At 38.9% G+C, this 13,940-nt stretch overlaps 1 protein-coding gene across 2 annotated transcripts in view; it reads left to right on the top strand.

Moving 5' to 3' along the window:
* Wwc3 (WWC family member 3) overlaps nt 1-13,940 on the top strand; it is a 111,258-nt gene that overhangs the window by 29,946 nt on the left and 67,372 nt on the right. For both annotated transcript variants that reach the window (XM_021188614.2, XM_029534540.1), the window contains exon 2: nt 11,537-11,646. In XM_021188614.2, the coding sequence (XP_021044273.2) occupies nt 11,631-11,646 (16 nt within the window). In that variant the 5' untranslated portion in view covers nt 11,537-11,630. The remainder of the gene's footprint in view (nt 1-11,536; nt 11,647-13,940) is intronic.

The following is a 13,940-nucleotide window of genomic DNA, read 5'->3' as shown; positions in this document are numbered from 1 at the left end:
GGATTAAATAAAGTATGCCTTTATAATTAGTCATACCAGCATCTTTTTCTTTTAAATTAAGGGTTTGACTTTCAATGTTACAGTACTTCCCTAGGAAGATCATTTTACTAACTAGGCTAAATTTTTTCTTTTATTTCACCTCAGTTTTTATATCATTACAGCTTATACATGGAGGGCAACAAAACTTTTTTATGTCATCTGTGGAATGTGAGCTTGATGGACTTGCAGAAAAATTCTTTTTTCTTGCTCCTGCTGGGTGACTGTGATTGGATTGGTCAGGCCTCCTCTGGGTGTGGTTTCCTTTGGGTGGAACACTAGCAGGTTGGTCTGAGGTCAGATTGCTTTTAAACTATGTTCCACTCATACAATATTATGCTGCTAAATCAGAATAATAATGACTTCTAGTTTTGGGTGAGTAGGGGAGCTGGGTGGGGGAGGGTATAGGGGACTTTGGGGATAGCATTTAAAATGTAAATGAAGTAAATACCTAATAAAAATTGGAAAAAATGACTTCTAGTTTTTACAGGAAAAAATAGCATAGAAGGAAAATAAACCTTTATGGAGTATGAAGTAAGTTCCAGAAGCCTTGAAATGGGTTTCTACCTTTCAGCTCCATCACTCACCTAGAAAAGAGGGAAGAACTGAGATAGGATATTGAGTCATTTTTTCAGGCTTAACATTACTGTACGGTTGTTCACCTTTAAAGTTTTAGAGAATTGCCATTCTCTATGCCTGTGAGTCAATAAAATATATATTGAGGGACCTTCCATTCAGCCACTCGTCAATTGAGGGCATATCCCAGATCTTCTCACTTCCATCACACCAGTGCCTGAACATGTTTTAGAACTGGTTAAATAAGATGGCTGTGAGTGTCACTCCTGGGAAGTTTGGACCTTTTCCTAAATGCATCCTCTACTAATTTGTCTTAGGATGATAAAACATCTTGCCAAGATCTTGCCTCTAGATTGTCTTCTCTTGCTACTTCCTTTCTTATGGATAAACCTACATTCAGGAAGTCAAAGAAGCCTCATCAAATGAGGTGAAATAGACTTTTCACAGATTCAGAACATCTTTCTTCCTTTGTCTGGCACTTCAATTATGTTAGCCAGCAAACTGTTGAACAGTCAGTCATTCATGGACCTAGGCTTCTTCAATGGTGTGGCTCACTCTTCTTTTCAGCCTTTGCTGTCATTTACCTACTCCTTTGCTTTTGGACAACAGAATATGGAAGATAGATGACATGGGGATCCTGCATACATATATATGAAGTAAATATTTATATTATATTTATATATATATATTTACTTCACATTTCCTCAGTTAAAGCCCAGCCACAAAACCCTACCCAAGCAAGAGAGGCTATGAAGTATAGCCTTTCTATAGATCCAAGAAACACATATCACAGTTTCTTTTCCATTATTTTGAGTAACAAGTACTCAGATACATCCTTTAAATATTGGCTCAATTGATGGAACAGTCCCATTTTATTGGCTGTTGAAAAAGCACTTGGCACACATAATGGGATTTTGTGACATGAGTGATACTGCTGCTGGGCTATTAGTTACACTGACCTTCAAACTTAGGCAAGTGAGCTATGACCAGATTGCTGCACTGAACAAAGCTGTACCCCCAAAGAACATGACAGTGTGTGGCTTTGCAGGTAGGGGTTGCAGCAAAACATTCATACCTGATGGGAAGTTGTGCTCCTGGGAAGAATATGGCCATTTAGAAGAATCTTAGTAAGACATACCTACTTAAAGGCTATAGAAAATTGTTACAGCTTGTGGCTACCAAAACAGCAATATAGATCTGGTGATGTGCCTTTTATTTGTCAGAAACCATTTTGGTGGTAGTGGTGGTGGCGCTCTTGCAAGTATACTAGTGAATTGCTTGGGGTACATCCAATTCTCTTGTATCATTTGCTTTTACAGAACTATTTCCATTAATGAAAGTTGTGTACAGCTCTTTACCCTGAGGGAAGATCCAGGAGTCATTTTTCCTCTGAGTAGCCAATGAGTTTATCCATGTACCTTGACATTTTTGTGTTAGTGACCATAAAAAGATTAGCCAATGCTTACTTCAAACAATTTTTATTCTCAAGAAGTCTTTATCTTCTTATTCTGTATACAAAACATTTAGGAATGACTAGTTCTAAGGATCTGTCACTGACTGGGACCTTCACATTTCATTAAGGCATCGCATGCCAGTTGTAATGGATAGACTGCATTCTGAGCAATATTACTCTTCACACTAAATTCTAGAGCTGATACTTGAAAATTAGTGCCTGTTCCATTTTTATGCATATTCCAATTAATATTTGAGGCTAAAAACGCATTTCAACAAGTAATCCAAATGACTTTTCAGAACATGGCAGGTTCGTTAAAATTTCAGCAGAAGGGATGGCAAGATACCTCAGCAGGTGAGAGTATTTGTCTGATGAACTGAGTTTATTCACTAGGTCCCACAAGGTGAAAGGTGTTCTCTAACCTCCGAGCATTCACTGTGGGAGATGCATGCTTATGTACATTTGTGCACAAACACAAAATGAATAAATGTAATGAAAAATTTGGCAGCCATCCAAAGAATCTTTTTTTAAATGAACCCTTGCAGCTTCGTTTTTGGGGCAAGCAATATCCCCAGAAATCTGTTGCTTGCTACTGAGTGAGAACCTTGGCTCTAGGGTATAAATGTTATGCAGCCAAAAGTTTGAAGAAACAACCAGAGCAGCACACAGAGTCGAATTCACCACATAAGTAACCACAAACAAACTGTGTCCAAGTTCCGGTGGACTTCGAAATATACTGGGAGCCAGGCATCTTAGAAAAGGTGAAGGAAGTCATTATAATTTCTTGAGGATTGGTTGGCTCTGAAATTGAGATTAATGGTATCCTCTCTGAATAGTATATTAAAAACAAGCATGCATTGGAAATATAAAGATCACTTTGTTCCAGGAGAGTGGAAAGTGTAGTTCAAGGGCAAAGGATTACTCTGGCCTCCTGATAACAGAAATGTATATAGAAATGTGTGTGCTCTCTACTCATACTTCCTACTACAGGCCTCTACTTGTCTATAGTTTGATGATTAGTATGGATTGGACAAGTCCCTTGGGCCCAGCCTGGCTGTGAAGGAGACTATAAGCTTCTAGGCTCATCCTCTCAGGGCCTCACTACCTTCTAGTTGCTGCCGTGTAGTAGGCAGAGCAATGGCTGCAAAGATATCTGTGTCCTGATACCTGTAACCTGTGAGTAAATTGTTTTATGTGGCCAAAGGGACTTAAAAATGTGACTCAGTTAGGGATATTTTGATGCGAAGATTATTGTGGTGGGCTCCACATCATAACAAAGGTTTATCTAAATAGAAAAGAAAAAGCGAAACAGTCAGCAAAAGAGTTAGCCTTCCCAGCAGTGTATCTTAGAAATTAGAAGGAGTAGGAGGCGACTACAAGCCATAGCCCCAGGAGTTAGAAAAGACAAAGCAACAGTCCCCCACCTGCCAGGCTAAGGTGTGTCCATCCAGACTGTCTGTGACTTTGTGGACTACATGTGACTGAAAGCAGCTATGAATGTGATCCAACGCAAAATAAAAACAGGACATTATGAGAATTTTAGGTTTTAGTTATTCTGTTTTGTAATTTGATTGAACTGTTTATAAGCTTAAACTTTTTAGATGACAATTGTAGTGTCAAAAGTCTGGACATGCTTAGAAATGTGAAGCAGAATTCTGTAACTGTGTTAGTTATCTTCAGACCTGAGACTGGTCAGAGAACAGTGGGCCAAACAGCCTTTCTGAACTGTGAGAGAAGAAATACGACTGTTTGAAACGACCACTGTAGTTGTAGCAAAAAGCAGACAACCCAGTCTGAAGCAAGTGCTGGTGCAGTAAGACGGCCGGAAGGGGACTAAGTGCCTGCTGGTCTCTATGCTGCCGCCAAGGAAGCCACAGTCAGCCAACATGACCCCATGAGGTCCAACTGGTTATCCTCAGTGTAAATATTTCTTAACAGAAACATGGGCTGGGGATATAGCTGAGTAGCAGTGCACTTGCCTTTGCCTGGCAGGCTTTAGGATGTAGGTTCAGTGGCTCATACTGGGGAAGGGGAAGGTATTAGGAAACTGAGGCTCAGGGTAAAGTGGACTGACTCACTCAAGGTTTAATTCATGAGAGTACCCAGCCCTTTTTGAGTTGTCATTTAGACAGCATAGCAGGATGTGACAGACAAAGCAAAAACTAGAGTCTGGGCTTCCACCACTCTCTCAGTTCATACTGCCCTGCTCTTTAAGATTGGTCAGCAGGACATAGTCCCTCTGTGGAGGCCAAAACGTATGATTTTCTCAGAGGTGAATCTGCCATGGCAAGATCTCTGGATGGTGGTTCAGGAGAAAAAGTTTGTACTGCATTCTTCTACATTTCTCACATTCTGAAAATGCTGTTCAGTTCATACCACTGTTGGGCCTTCCTGCCTGTTCTCTCTGGGTAAAGCATGCTCAGGCCAGATGGACTTATTCTGAGCTCTGGAGTACATGTATTAAAAATATCTCCAGAGAGTGGTGACAGACCTTACTTCTTTGGCTGGCGGGAGCCTAAGGTGGTTGCTAAGCTCTTTGACAATATGTAACAAGTATTTAATATAAGTGCATGTCCATTATTTATCACAAACAGCAGACTATTGGGGCATGTTTGAACTATAGAAGCCTGGTGAATAAATTCGATCTGCTACACAGAATGAAAGGTTTCAGATCTCAGAAAGTAATGTGAAGAGAGCTAAAAGACATAAATATCCAACTAGAAAAATCAGCTTATGAAATTGTATATATGTATGTATGATATTATTTGTGTGAAGAGGTAGGGAAAATTGGGGCGGGGAGAAAGCTAACATGTGAGTCTAGGTCTTCTGTATACCGAGTGTTTTGCTAGTCTATAGATTTTACTATCTGGTTTTGTGTATTGAGTTTAAATAGGGTAGAAAATCTTCCCAAAGCCCAATATTTCTCTACTATATAGATAGATCATGTTTTACTTGCTCATCAGTTAAGGTCTGTTACTTATTTCCATCTTTGTGCAATTAAAAATAAGTTTTTGCTTTGAACATTAGAGTATAAGATTTTTGTGTGTGTGCAGATATATATTTTCATTTTCTATGTATATCTACCTAGAAGAGGGGCTCTGGGTCAAATAGTATTAGTATATGCTTAACTCTTTAATAAATTGATGAATTGTTAAAGTAAATGGTTCTCATGGCTATTTATACTACTGAAAATCTGGACTTAATATAGATGTTACCATTTGGACAGAACTTGAGTAAATTACATTAATCCCTTGACTGAAAGATTTGTACAAATACAAGTTATTACACCTATTTCATTTCATTTCATTTTTCTTCCTTTCTGTGTGTCTGTGCATGAGTGTATGAGTGCTCAATGTGCATGCATAGCATAGTGCACGGATAAAGGTCAGAGAACAGCTTATAAGAGTTGGTTCTCTTCTTGTAACACATAGTTTCTTTGGATTAAACTCAGGTCAGTAGCCTTGACAAGAGCCTTTACCTGTTGAGCCATCTAGCTAACTCTGAACACCTATTTTATACCATGTCCTGGACAAGGTCAAAGGCACTGGAGATGGAATATTTGTTTTCAAGGAGCTTGGGCTATTCATTTATTTCACGTGATCTTTACAAATAATTTATTGACAGTGGAGGCAGAATCCCTATGCTATAGTGCTAGGTTTGCATGTATAATTTCTAGAGAGACTTATAAGTTAAATGTTACAAATTTAAGTAAAAATGATAAAATAGAAATTTCTATGTACTGTGTAATCATGACTATTTCAGACATTTAAGTCTATTTTTATAATTTTTTTAATAATGAAACAGAACTATCCCCTCATCTGTGTATGAAAACTGTGGGGTGGAGTAGATAACAGTTGAAGAGGCTGGATAGGCTTTCTGTGTGTAGAGATGGAACCTTGGGAAATAGTGTGCTGTCTGCTAGACTTGATCCCTTCCTCCTCTCCTCAGACAAAGTGACTCCTATTTGATGTACTTTGCCTGTTCCTGGCCTTACCCAGACATCAGCAATTGCCCTGCTGGGTAGTTAAATAGGAGGCTTTTAACTTTTTTCAGTGGGAAAATAGCTCTTCAAAGTTAAAGCCTTAACCATGTTTTTGTAAGAAGACAAAATTGAATTGCTTATTTATTTGCTCAAAGAGCATTATCTAATCTTTTTCCATAGATTAGAAAGGATTCCAGGACTAGAGCTGAGAAACTGCCCAAACCAGCTAATCTACTAGTCTTGATGATTCCAGAATGTTCTACTTGGGGCCCGCCTGAGCGCCTCCCTTGCAAACAAGCCCACTTATCTCCATTTTAAACATTCGGATCTGTCTGACCTGGAGAGGTGGGTGGGAGTGGTGAAAAGCAATGAGCCAGCATGATTTTCCTCCTGAGCAAAGAGCAGCCAGAAGTGTCAGCTTGGAGGATTCCTAACAGGGTTGGGTGAAACCCAGCAGAGACACCAACCTCAGAACAAAAGTGCCTTTTGTTTGTAGTTTTGCCTTTTTTTTTGTTTGTTTGTTTAATACTTTTTATTTTCTGGGATTATAATATAATTACATCATGGCCTCTTTTTCTTTAATTGGTGTTATTGCTGCTGCTGCTATTGTTGTTGTTGTTGTTGGTGGTGGTGGTGGTGGTGGTGGTGTATGTATCTATGTGCATGTGTGCTTTCCTTCTTTTTATTTTGCTGGTGTGAGATTATTTCCTGTGTTTTATATTGGTGTAATTAACATCCTTGGGTTGGAGTTTTCTTTCTAGTATCTTATCTGATACATTTATTCATTCCTAAAAATAAAAATGCAACCTGCTCACTCCATATAATGTTACTTATGTATATCTTTTCAGGGCTGACCATTTGCTATTGGATAAACAATTTGTATACTCTTAGTTCACATGTCCAGACAGGGACTTACTATGTAGCTCAGCCTGGCCTCAAATTCCTTCTTGCCTCAGTCTTCCCTAGTGCTGGGATTATAGGCATTTGCCACCATGCCTTACTTTGTACTCCTCCCCCTCATTGATTCATTCAAAATCAAATCAATGACTTTTATTTGTTAATATGTTACATAGAAATAAAAGGATGTAGGAAATGGGTAAGGGCTGTAAAAAAAGAATAACATGTGTGTTTCTGTGCATCATTACTTAACATATTTTACCTGTGTGTTCAACACTGGGACTAGTAAAAGTATATATATATTAAAAATTGATAACATTTACAACTTAGAAAATGTTACCGTTAGTGATAATGTAATCACAGTGTTGGAAGTCCTATCTGCTTGGTAGTATTAAAAGACACCTTATATAGTAAAAATTTAAGTATAAAGAAACAAAATAAAAGACAAAATTATGCTTAAATGAACTCATGATGGTAGGCCAGGCTGTGGTGGTGCATGCCTTTAATCTCAGCACTCAGTAGACAGAGGGAAGTGGACCTCTGTGAGTTAGAAGTCTCTCTGATTTACAGAGTGAGTTCAAGGATGGCCAGGGCAATGCAGGGAAACCTTGTCTCAAAACACCAAAACCATCCAAATAACCAAACAAACAGAAAAACCTCATAATGGTCTTCATATGTGTCAGTGGATAATACTATAACATAGGAAAGTCTCGGAGATACTGAGATATTTGAGTCTTTGACATTTTATTGAATTTCTTCAGATTTTGGGATTTGAATTTTGTCATTTTTAGTTTTTGTCTCCTTTCCCTTGTGAATGAGCTACACTGTTTTCTCTCTGTTTCTGGTTCTACTTTTTTTCTTTCCTACTTCTGTATGGTATGTAAGGAAGTATGTGAACGGTGAAAGACTTCAGGGCCTTGGGGAAGGTTGGAAGAAAGGGTCTCCATTCCAGAAGTGAAAAGGGCATAAAAAGGTACCTTACCTTTTTGTGTGTTGTCTTTGACATATTTCTTTTTGTTCAGTTCCATTAAATCTGTTCTTTTCTTTTCTTTTTGGATTCAACCGAGTCCAGATGTTATTTAAAGGTTTAGCCTTTCCACATACTGAGCAATTTCCACTTTTGTTTTAACTGCATTAAGTTCATACAAGCCATCTGCTAGCATTGCCAGTTTTGTTTTTTTCCATCTTTTTGTTTTGATAAAAATAACACAATCACAACACATTTTTAAACGAAATGTAAACCAAGTTGCTCTGAGCTGTCTTGGTTTTTCCTGGTTCTCACTGCCTTTGTGCTGAGAAGAGTTCTGTGCTTTTTTTCTACCCACAATGGCTTGAAAGCCATATGGTGAGATGTAAAATATTGTGCTCGATGGTGTCAAACAGTCCTGAAGATGCCTGAATTCTCTAGAAGTCTTCCCATGGGAAAGCGTGCATCCTGTATTTATTGGAAAATACAAGAAGGAATCCGACTATGAATGGTTTTAGGGTTTGGAGTAATTTATAGTAAAAGGATTGATTTTTCTGGAATTAGAGATATTATTGTAGGGGTAGCTGAGACTCTCAGTGAGGATAGGAAGGACTTTCTTAGGAGGAAAGCAAGACTGCCTTCCTTTCAAGATCTCTACTGTGCTCTGATTGAGTAAGGCTACTAAACAGTTAGCCTATGGAAGATGTACAGAAATGTAGTAGATATGGCTCAGAGTACATATGGCAATTTTCAAGCCCACTAGCCCAGTGAGTCAAAAAAATGAAAGTTGCTTCCAAAGCAGAAGGGGTTTGGGAGTTGCACAAATTCTTGCTAATGATTTTTGAGGGATGAAGTTGACCTTTTCAGGTTTTGAGAGGGGAGTAGCTTTAGTCACGGGCCTAAGAAAGACTGAAGGCAAGGTGGTAGATTGAAGTGGGCATGGATTTTGCAGGGACAAGGTAACAGGGTGCGTCAGAGAGGTAGAATCTACCTGGAACAGAAGTTGTTTGGGAATAGGGGTTGAAGTAAAAAGAACTAGTTTATGGGCTTTTTTGAGGGAGGAGTAGGACACCAGCCCATGGGGCCTGGAACACTCACTTGTGTACGTGTGTGTGTGTGTGTGTGTGTGTGTTTTCTTGGAGATGGAATTCAGGGTCTTAAACATGTTAGACAAGCATACTATTCCTAAGCTATACTCTGAGACCAGTTTTGTGCATTTTTGTAGAGAGCTACTGCATTTGAGGGAGAGTCCTTGACTCCCTGCCAAGTGAGGGTTTATAGCTGACAAGACAGAGTATCAGGACATTTGTCCAGGATGAAACCTAGTACCTTACATTTGGTGCTGTGTGTTTGCTTCCCAATGCAATCTAAGGTCTGTCATGAATGGTTCCCCAAACTCACCCTGAAAAGTCAGGAACTATCACCCTAAGAATTCCACTTTTCAAATCTCAGACAGTGCCCAGAGGCAATATCCTCATCATTCATGTGATCAAACAGATTCTGAAGCTGCATAAAACATGATATATTTATTCCTGAAGTAGTGTTTTCCCAAATACCTTTTTGGCAGCATAACATTTTTTTTTGATATTGGTACAGTAAAGACATGATGAGGTAGCTTAAGCATCTTTGGAATGTGGTTATGGTTTTTCTCAAAGCCAGTGGTCTGGGAGAATGTGGTGGGTGCTGTGGATTCTGAGACCACCTTCAAGGACTTCATAACTTTTCTGTGGTTGTAGAGGCCTTGCTGTTGACATTAACTGAACTCTAAGAGGTGTAGCTCCTCGTTGGCTTGCATTGAACACTCATTTTGTGCATAATTATAACAATTCATGTTTGACATAGAAAGGAAGTGGAATCAGGAGACATGCCAAAATAAAATTCATCAAAATGGCAGAAGTACTATTCAATTTTCTTCCAGAGCAAAGAGTATGGAGATGTTATTAGAACAACTTAATTTTCTTTATAAAAAATGGAAACATAGCATCATAATTTTCCAGCAATTCTGAAGTCTAAAGTAAGTGGATTGAGCTCAGCAAGTCCTGTAAAGATATGTTTCCCACTTTCAAATCTTAATTAAATCATATCATATATGTAAATAAACTTCAGAAATACTTGTCTCTGGGCATGGTTCTCTAGGCTTATATATGAAACCATGTACTATGCTGGGATGGCAATGATATACTCAGGATACAATTTGTATTAAAGCAGAATTATTTTTGCTGTGATCTGTTCCCATCATGCACAACATCCTGCCACTGCTGACTTAACATGGGAAGCATACCATCACACTATTTTCCCTGGAAGTAAATCCTGTTCCAGATGTGTGCTATGGGATGAAACAGGGAAATGTGCAATAGATTGGTCTCCTCTGTGCTTCTTCCCTTCCTCCTTCTCCTGCTTCTTCTCTTTCTGAGTCTCCTCCTCCTTTTTAATGTACCATTTTGTAGAGGATGTCTATAGCCTATTTTATCTTTTATATATTTTTGTTTTTGCAATGACCTTGGAATCATATGTTTAAAATGTAGATTAAACGCAGATCAGAGTCAGAGTTCTGATAGTGTTTATCAGTTTTTTTCAACCATCAGAGAGAGAGCTTTGTTGTCGAACCAGTTTTGGGGAAATCTCATGGGGACTAGCTATGGTTTTGATGTCTTCAGTTTTCTGCAGCCAGGGACTTGAACAGAAGAAGTGGGAGGACTGAGCTTGTGAAATTTAGATTGTCAGATTCCCATGCATGCCAGTCAGTGTGCATTTATAGAGACAACCAAAGAGATAGCTGCCCAGACTCAGACAATTATAGGTGTGTCCTGTTTTATACAACAGCTGCTGCCCTCAAACCGGCTTGTCAATCAACATGATCATGAGAGTGGGGGAAGGGAAGAGGCTCTGATTAAAAAAAAAATCCATGGTCCACCCTTTACTTTCTCTATTTCCTGCTAAACCCAGGATCCCTTATTTAGATTTCCTTCAAGAAGAGATATTCGTAGGCATTGTGCCTCGGCTGTTTTTCTCTAGGAAAAGAAAAAAAAAAAGGACTCTTTGAAATCTTTGAAATCTACTGTACAAGGAATGAAGGAAGTACTCATAAGGCATCTCACTATATTGTTAGGTTTCTTGGCTTTTTACTTTTATGCAGTGGTTGATATTTGATTTATTAGTGGGTAGATGACAAAATATTGCAAGTACTTTGTACATAGACCTAAGGCAGTGTTCACGTGTATTACATGGAACTGAAAGTTGTGAGGGAGGACATTTATCAGGGAGGGAGAACAGAGCCTAGTTCTCTCCTATTCTGGAAGAGTTACATTCCATTGCCATGGCCTCATTAATCACACTGTGGAAGAAGACGCTTGTCTTACTTGTTTGGTTAGTCATTGTCAATATCTGTTTTCACTGGTCTTTAAAGTGTGCTTTGCAATAGTATGAGGCTTTTAATTGTCTTTGTACTTACATGATTATCAATTGTTACTTAACTAGACCTGATAAATTAATTTTCAAGCCAGTAGGTTGGGCAAAATCTATCAATTAGATAATATGAATTATTATTTTACACTAAATAATAATTTAGATCAGCAAAATTATTTGGCCTGATTTTGAAATTTGTTTTCATAATTTTGTTTTGCAGGATAACAAAGCCACTGACCTTTGCTGATTGTGTTGGGGATGAACTTCCTTTAGGATGGGAAACTGTATATGATAAACAAATTGGAATTTATTATATGGACCACATAAATAGTAAGTAGATTGATAAATTTGCATTGTTATATGTGAGAGTTTTCTTTTTTCTTTTTTTTTCCACATAGAATCTCAAAAATGATAAACCCTTGTTCTGTAAAACAAAATGATCATGGTGCCTGATGAAATATTGAGGTTTTGTAATGTAGCATACTCAGTTTTCCTTAGATGAATAATGAATACACAAAGCTATTTTCTATAAGGAATAAATTCCACAGGCATCCACAAAACAGAAAAACTTCTCATGTTGATTGCAAAGTAGGACTTACACATTCTTAAAAGCTGTTGTGATTGTCCTCTCCCCAGAGGCAATGTCTGGAGACATTGCCTATAGCCAAGCCTGGGAGAGGTGCTTTTGGATGTTGTAGGTGGAGACTAAGGGTGCTTCTCAACATCCTATAGTACTTAAGATGGCTCCACCATAAAGAATGAGCATGCTTATAATGTGAGTAGAGGTAAGGTGTAGAAACCCAAACTCAGAAACTGTACCACATTCAAGATCTGTTCTCTAGTTCTTGCTCTTGGTATTTTGCCTCTTCATCAGCCTTCTTTGACCAGATCTTAATTAAGGCTCCATTTCTCACTCTCTTTGCATTTTCATTCTAGCTCCCCTCAGTACTTTTGTCATCGCCATATTGCCCCTGAGGCCATGAAGCATGACTTTCCCTTGGTTTGTTTTCTGTGTTTCAGCTTATTGTGTATGGCTGTACACCCATGTTGTTCTCTACCTCTGTGACTTTGGAGTTTTTTCCTACTCTGGGCCTGTAAGACTGACTCCAAAGTTTTTAGTTGCTTGGATCTGAATCTTTGTGTCTTAGAACTTGGAACAGTGTACTTTCTGATGTGGAACACTGAAACTAGAGCAGTTCCAGCAGTTCCAAAGCTTAGCCAATAAGTATTGGAGAAGGGGAAGAAGTACTTCCCTGGTCCTTCTGCTTTTCAGGTGGGTATCCAAGTATCAGGAAGTTTTAAAGTGGATCTGCTGCATACTGGAAAGGACAGAAGAGAAGATGAGAGGCTAAAGCTAAAGGTAGCCTTTTCACTGGCTCTTAGCATGCCCAGCATCTCATGACTGTTCAGGGGAAGGTGGTCGTCTAGACTTGTCTTCCTAGCTAAGGTTCCAAGGGAAAGTTTTAAATACATACTTTCTTCCTCTCTAGCATCCCCTGGATCATGGGCATTGGCACTGTGGCTGTATCACTAGGTTTTGTCCTTCTCAGGTACTAGTGGCATGGATGTTTATACTTACCAGATGGCAAAGGCAGTGTGGGTCTATAAAGATTTCCTGGGAAGCCTGCCTGCTACTATGGACCCAGGACCCCTTCCAGCCAATCTTCTCTCATAAACCAAGCTGTCTTCTCTGGTATCCCCTTGTTTGCCATTTCTGCTTTCCTCTTCACTATGTCACAACAAACATTTCTAGAATTCCTGTATACTTCCCATTGTGTTACAGTCCTTGGGACACAGGAGAATAAAACAAGTTCTCAACTCTTAAGGGTTTAATACTCTCAGAAGTGGACATGAATCTTATGAGCAAATAGAGACAAAGGATTTTTTTCCAGCCACCATAATAGCATGTCCCACCACATAGGAAACAGTAGGTGAGGATAACAGTTGTAGTGTTATACCAACTCCTTGCCTACATCTCTTCAGAGATACAACTTTGAAATTCTTTAAAGCATAAAATCTGAGGGATCGAGTATGAACATGGGAACTGTCCAGGTTGATGATGAAGTAAGGAACAAATAAATCCTAGACCTGCAGCCTACATGGTTCCCAAGACCCTCTGGGCTCCGGAATAGTGGGAATAATGCTGTTCACCTGGCTGGTTCCAGTGTGTCTCACAGCTGAATAAACATCAGGAACATATCTGGGCAGTTATTAAAAAGCCTGCCCATGTCCTACATTAAGCCAACTATATCTGAACTCTGGTGCTGGGGTAGGGCTCTGACTTCTGGTATTTTGCATTTCTCTCACCCTAATTGAATGTTTGGAGAGCTTTGTAAGAGTCTGGGGTTATAGTGGTAACTGAATAGGGTTAAGTAGGTGGGGAGAGTATTTCCAAGGAGGTCTTAGTTTGGAACATTTACTCTGTCTCTGTTGCTCTCTTGTCTTTCTCTGTCTCTCTCCCTCCTTCTGTGTGTATTTGTGTCCACATGTGCATGTGACAAACAACATATAATTTACCTTTCTAGCCCTTTGAGGTAAAATGCATATATTATAAAGGAAGCCATTTTAAAATAAACAGTCAAATAGCATTTTGTACTTTTGCGCAGCCACCTCGAGTTGCAAAA

Source organism: Mus pahari, chromosome X (genome assembly GCF_900095145.1).
Source record: "Mus pahari chromosome X, PAHARI_EIJ_v1.1, whole genome shotgun sequence".
Classification (NCBI taxonomy): Eukaryota; Metazoa; Chordata; class Mammalia; order Rodentia; family Muridae; genus Mus; species Mus pahari.
This window is presented reverse-complemented; position numbering and strand designations above follow the sequence as displayed.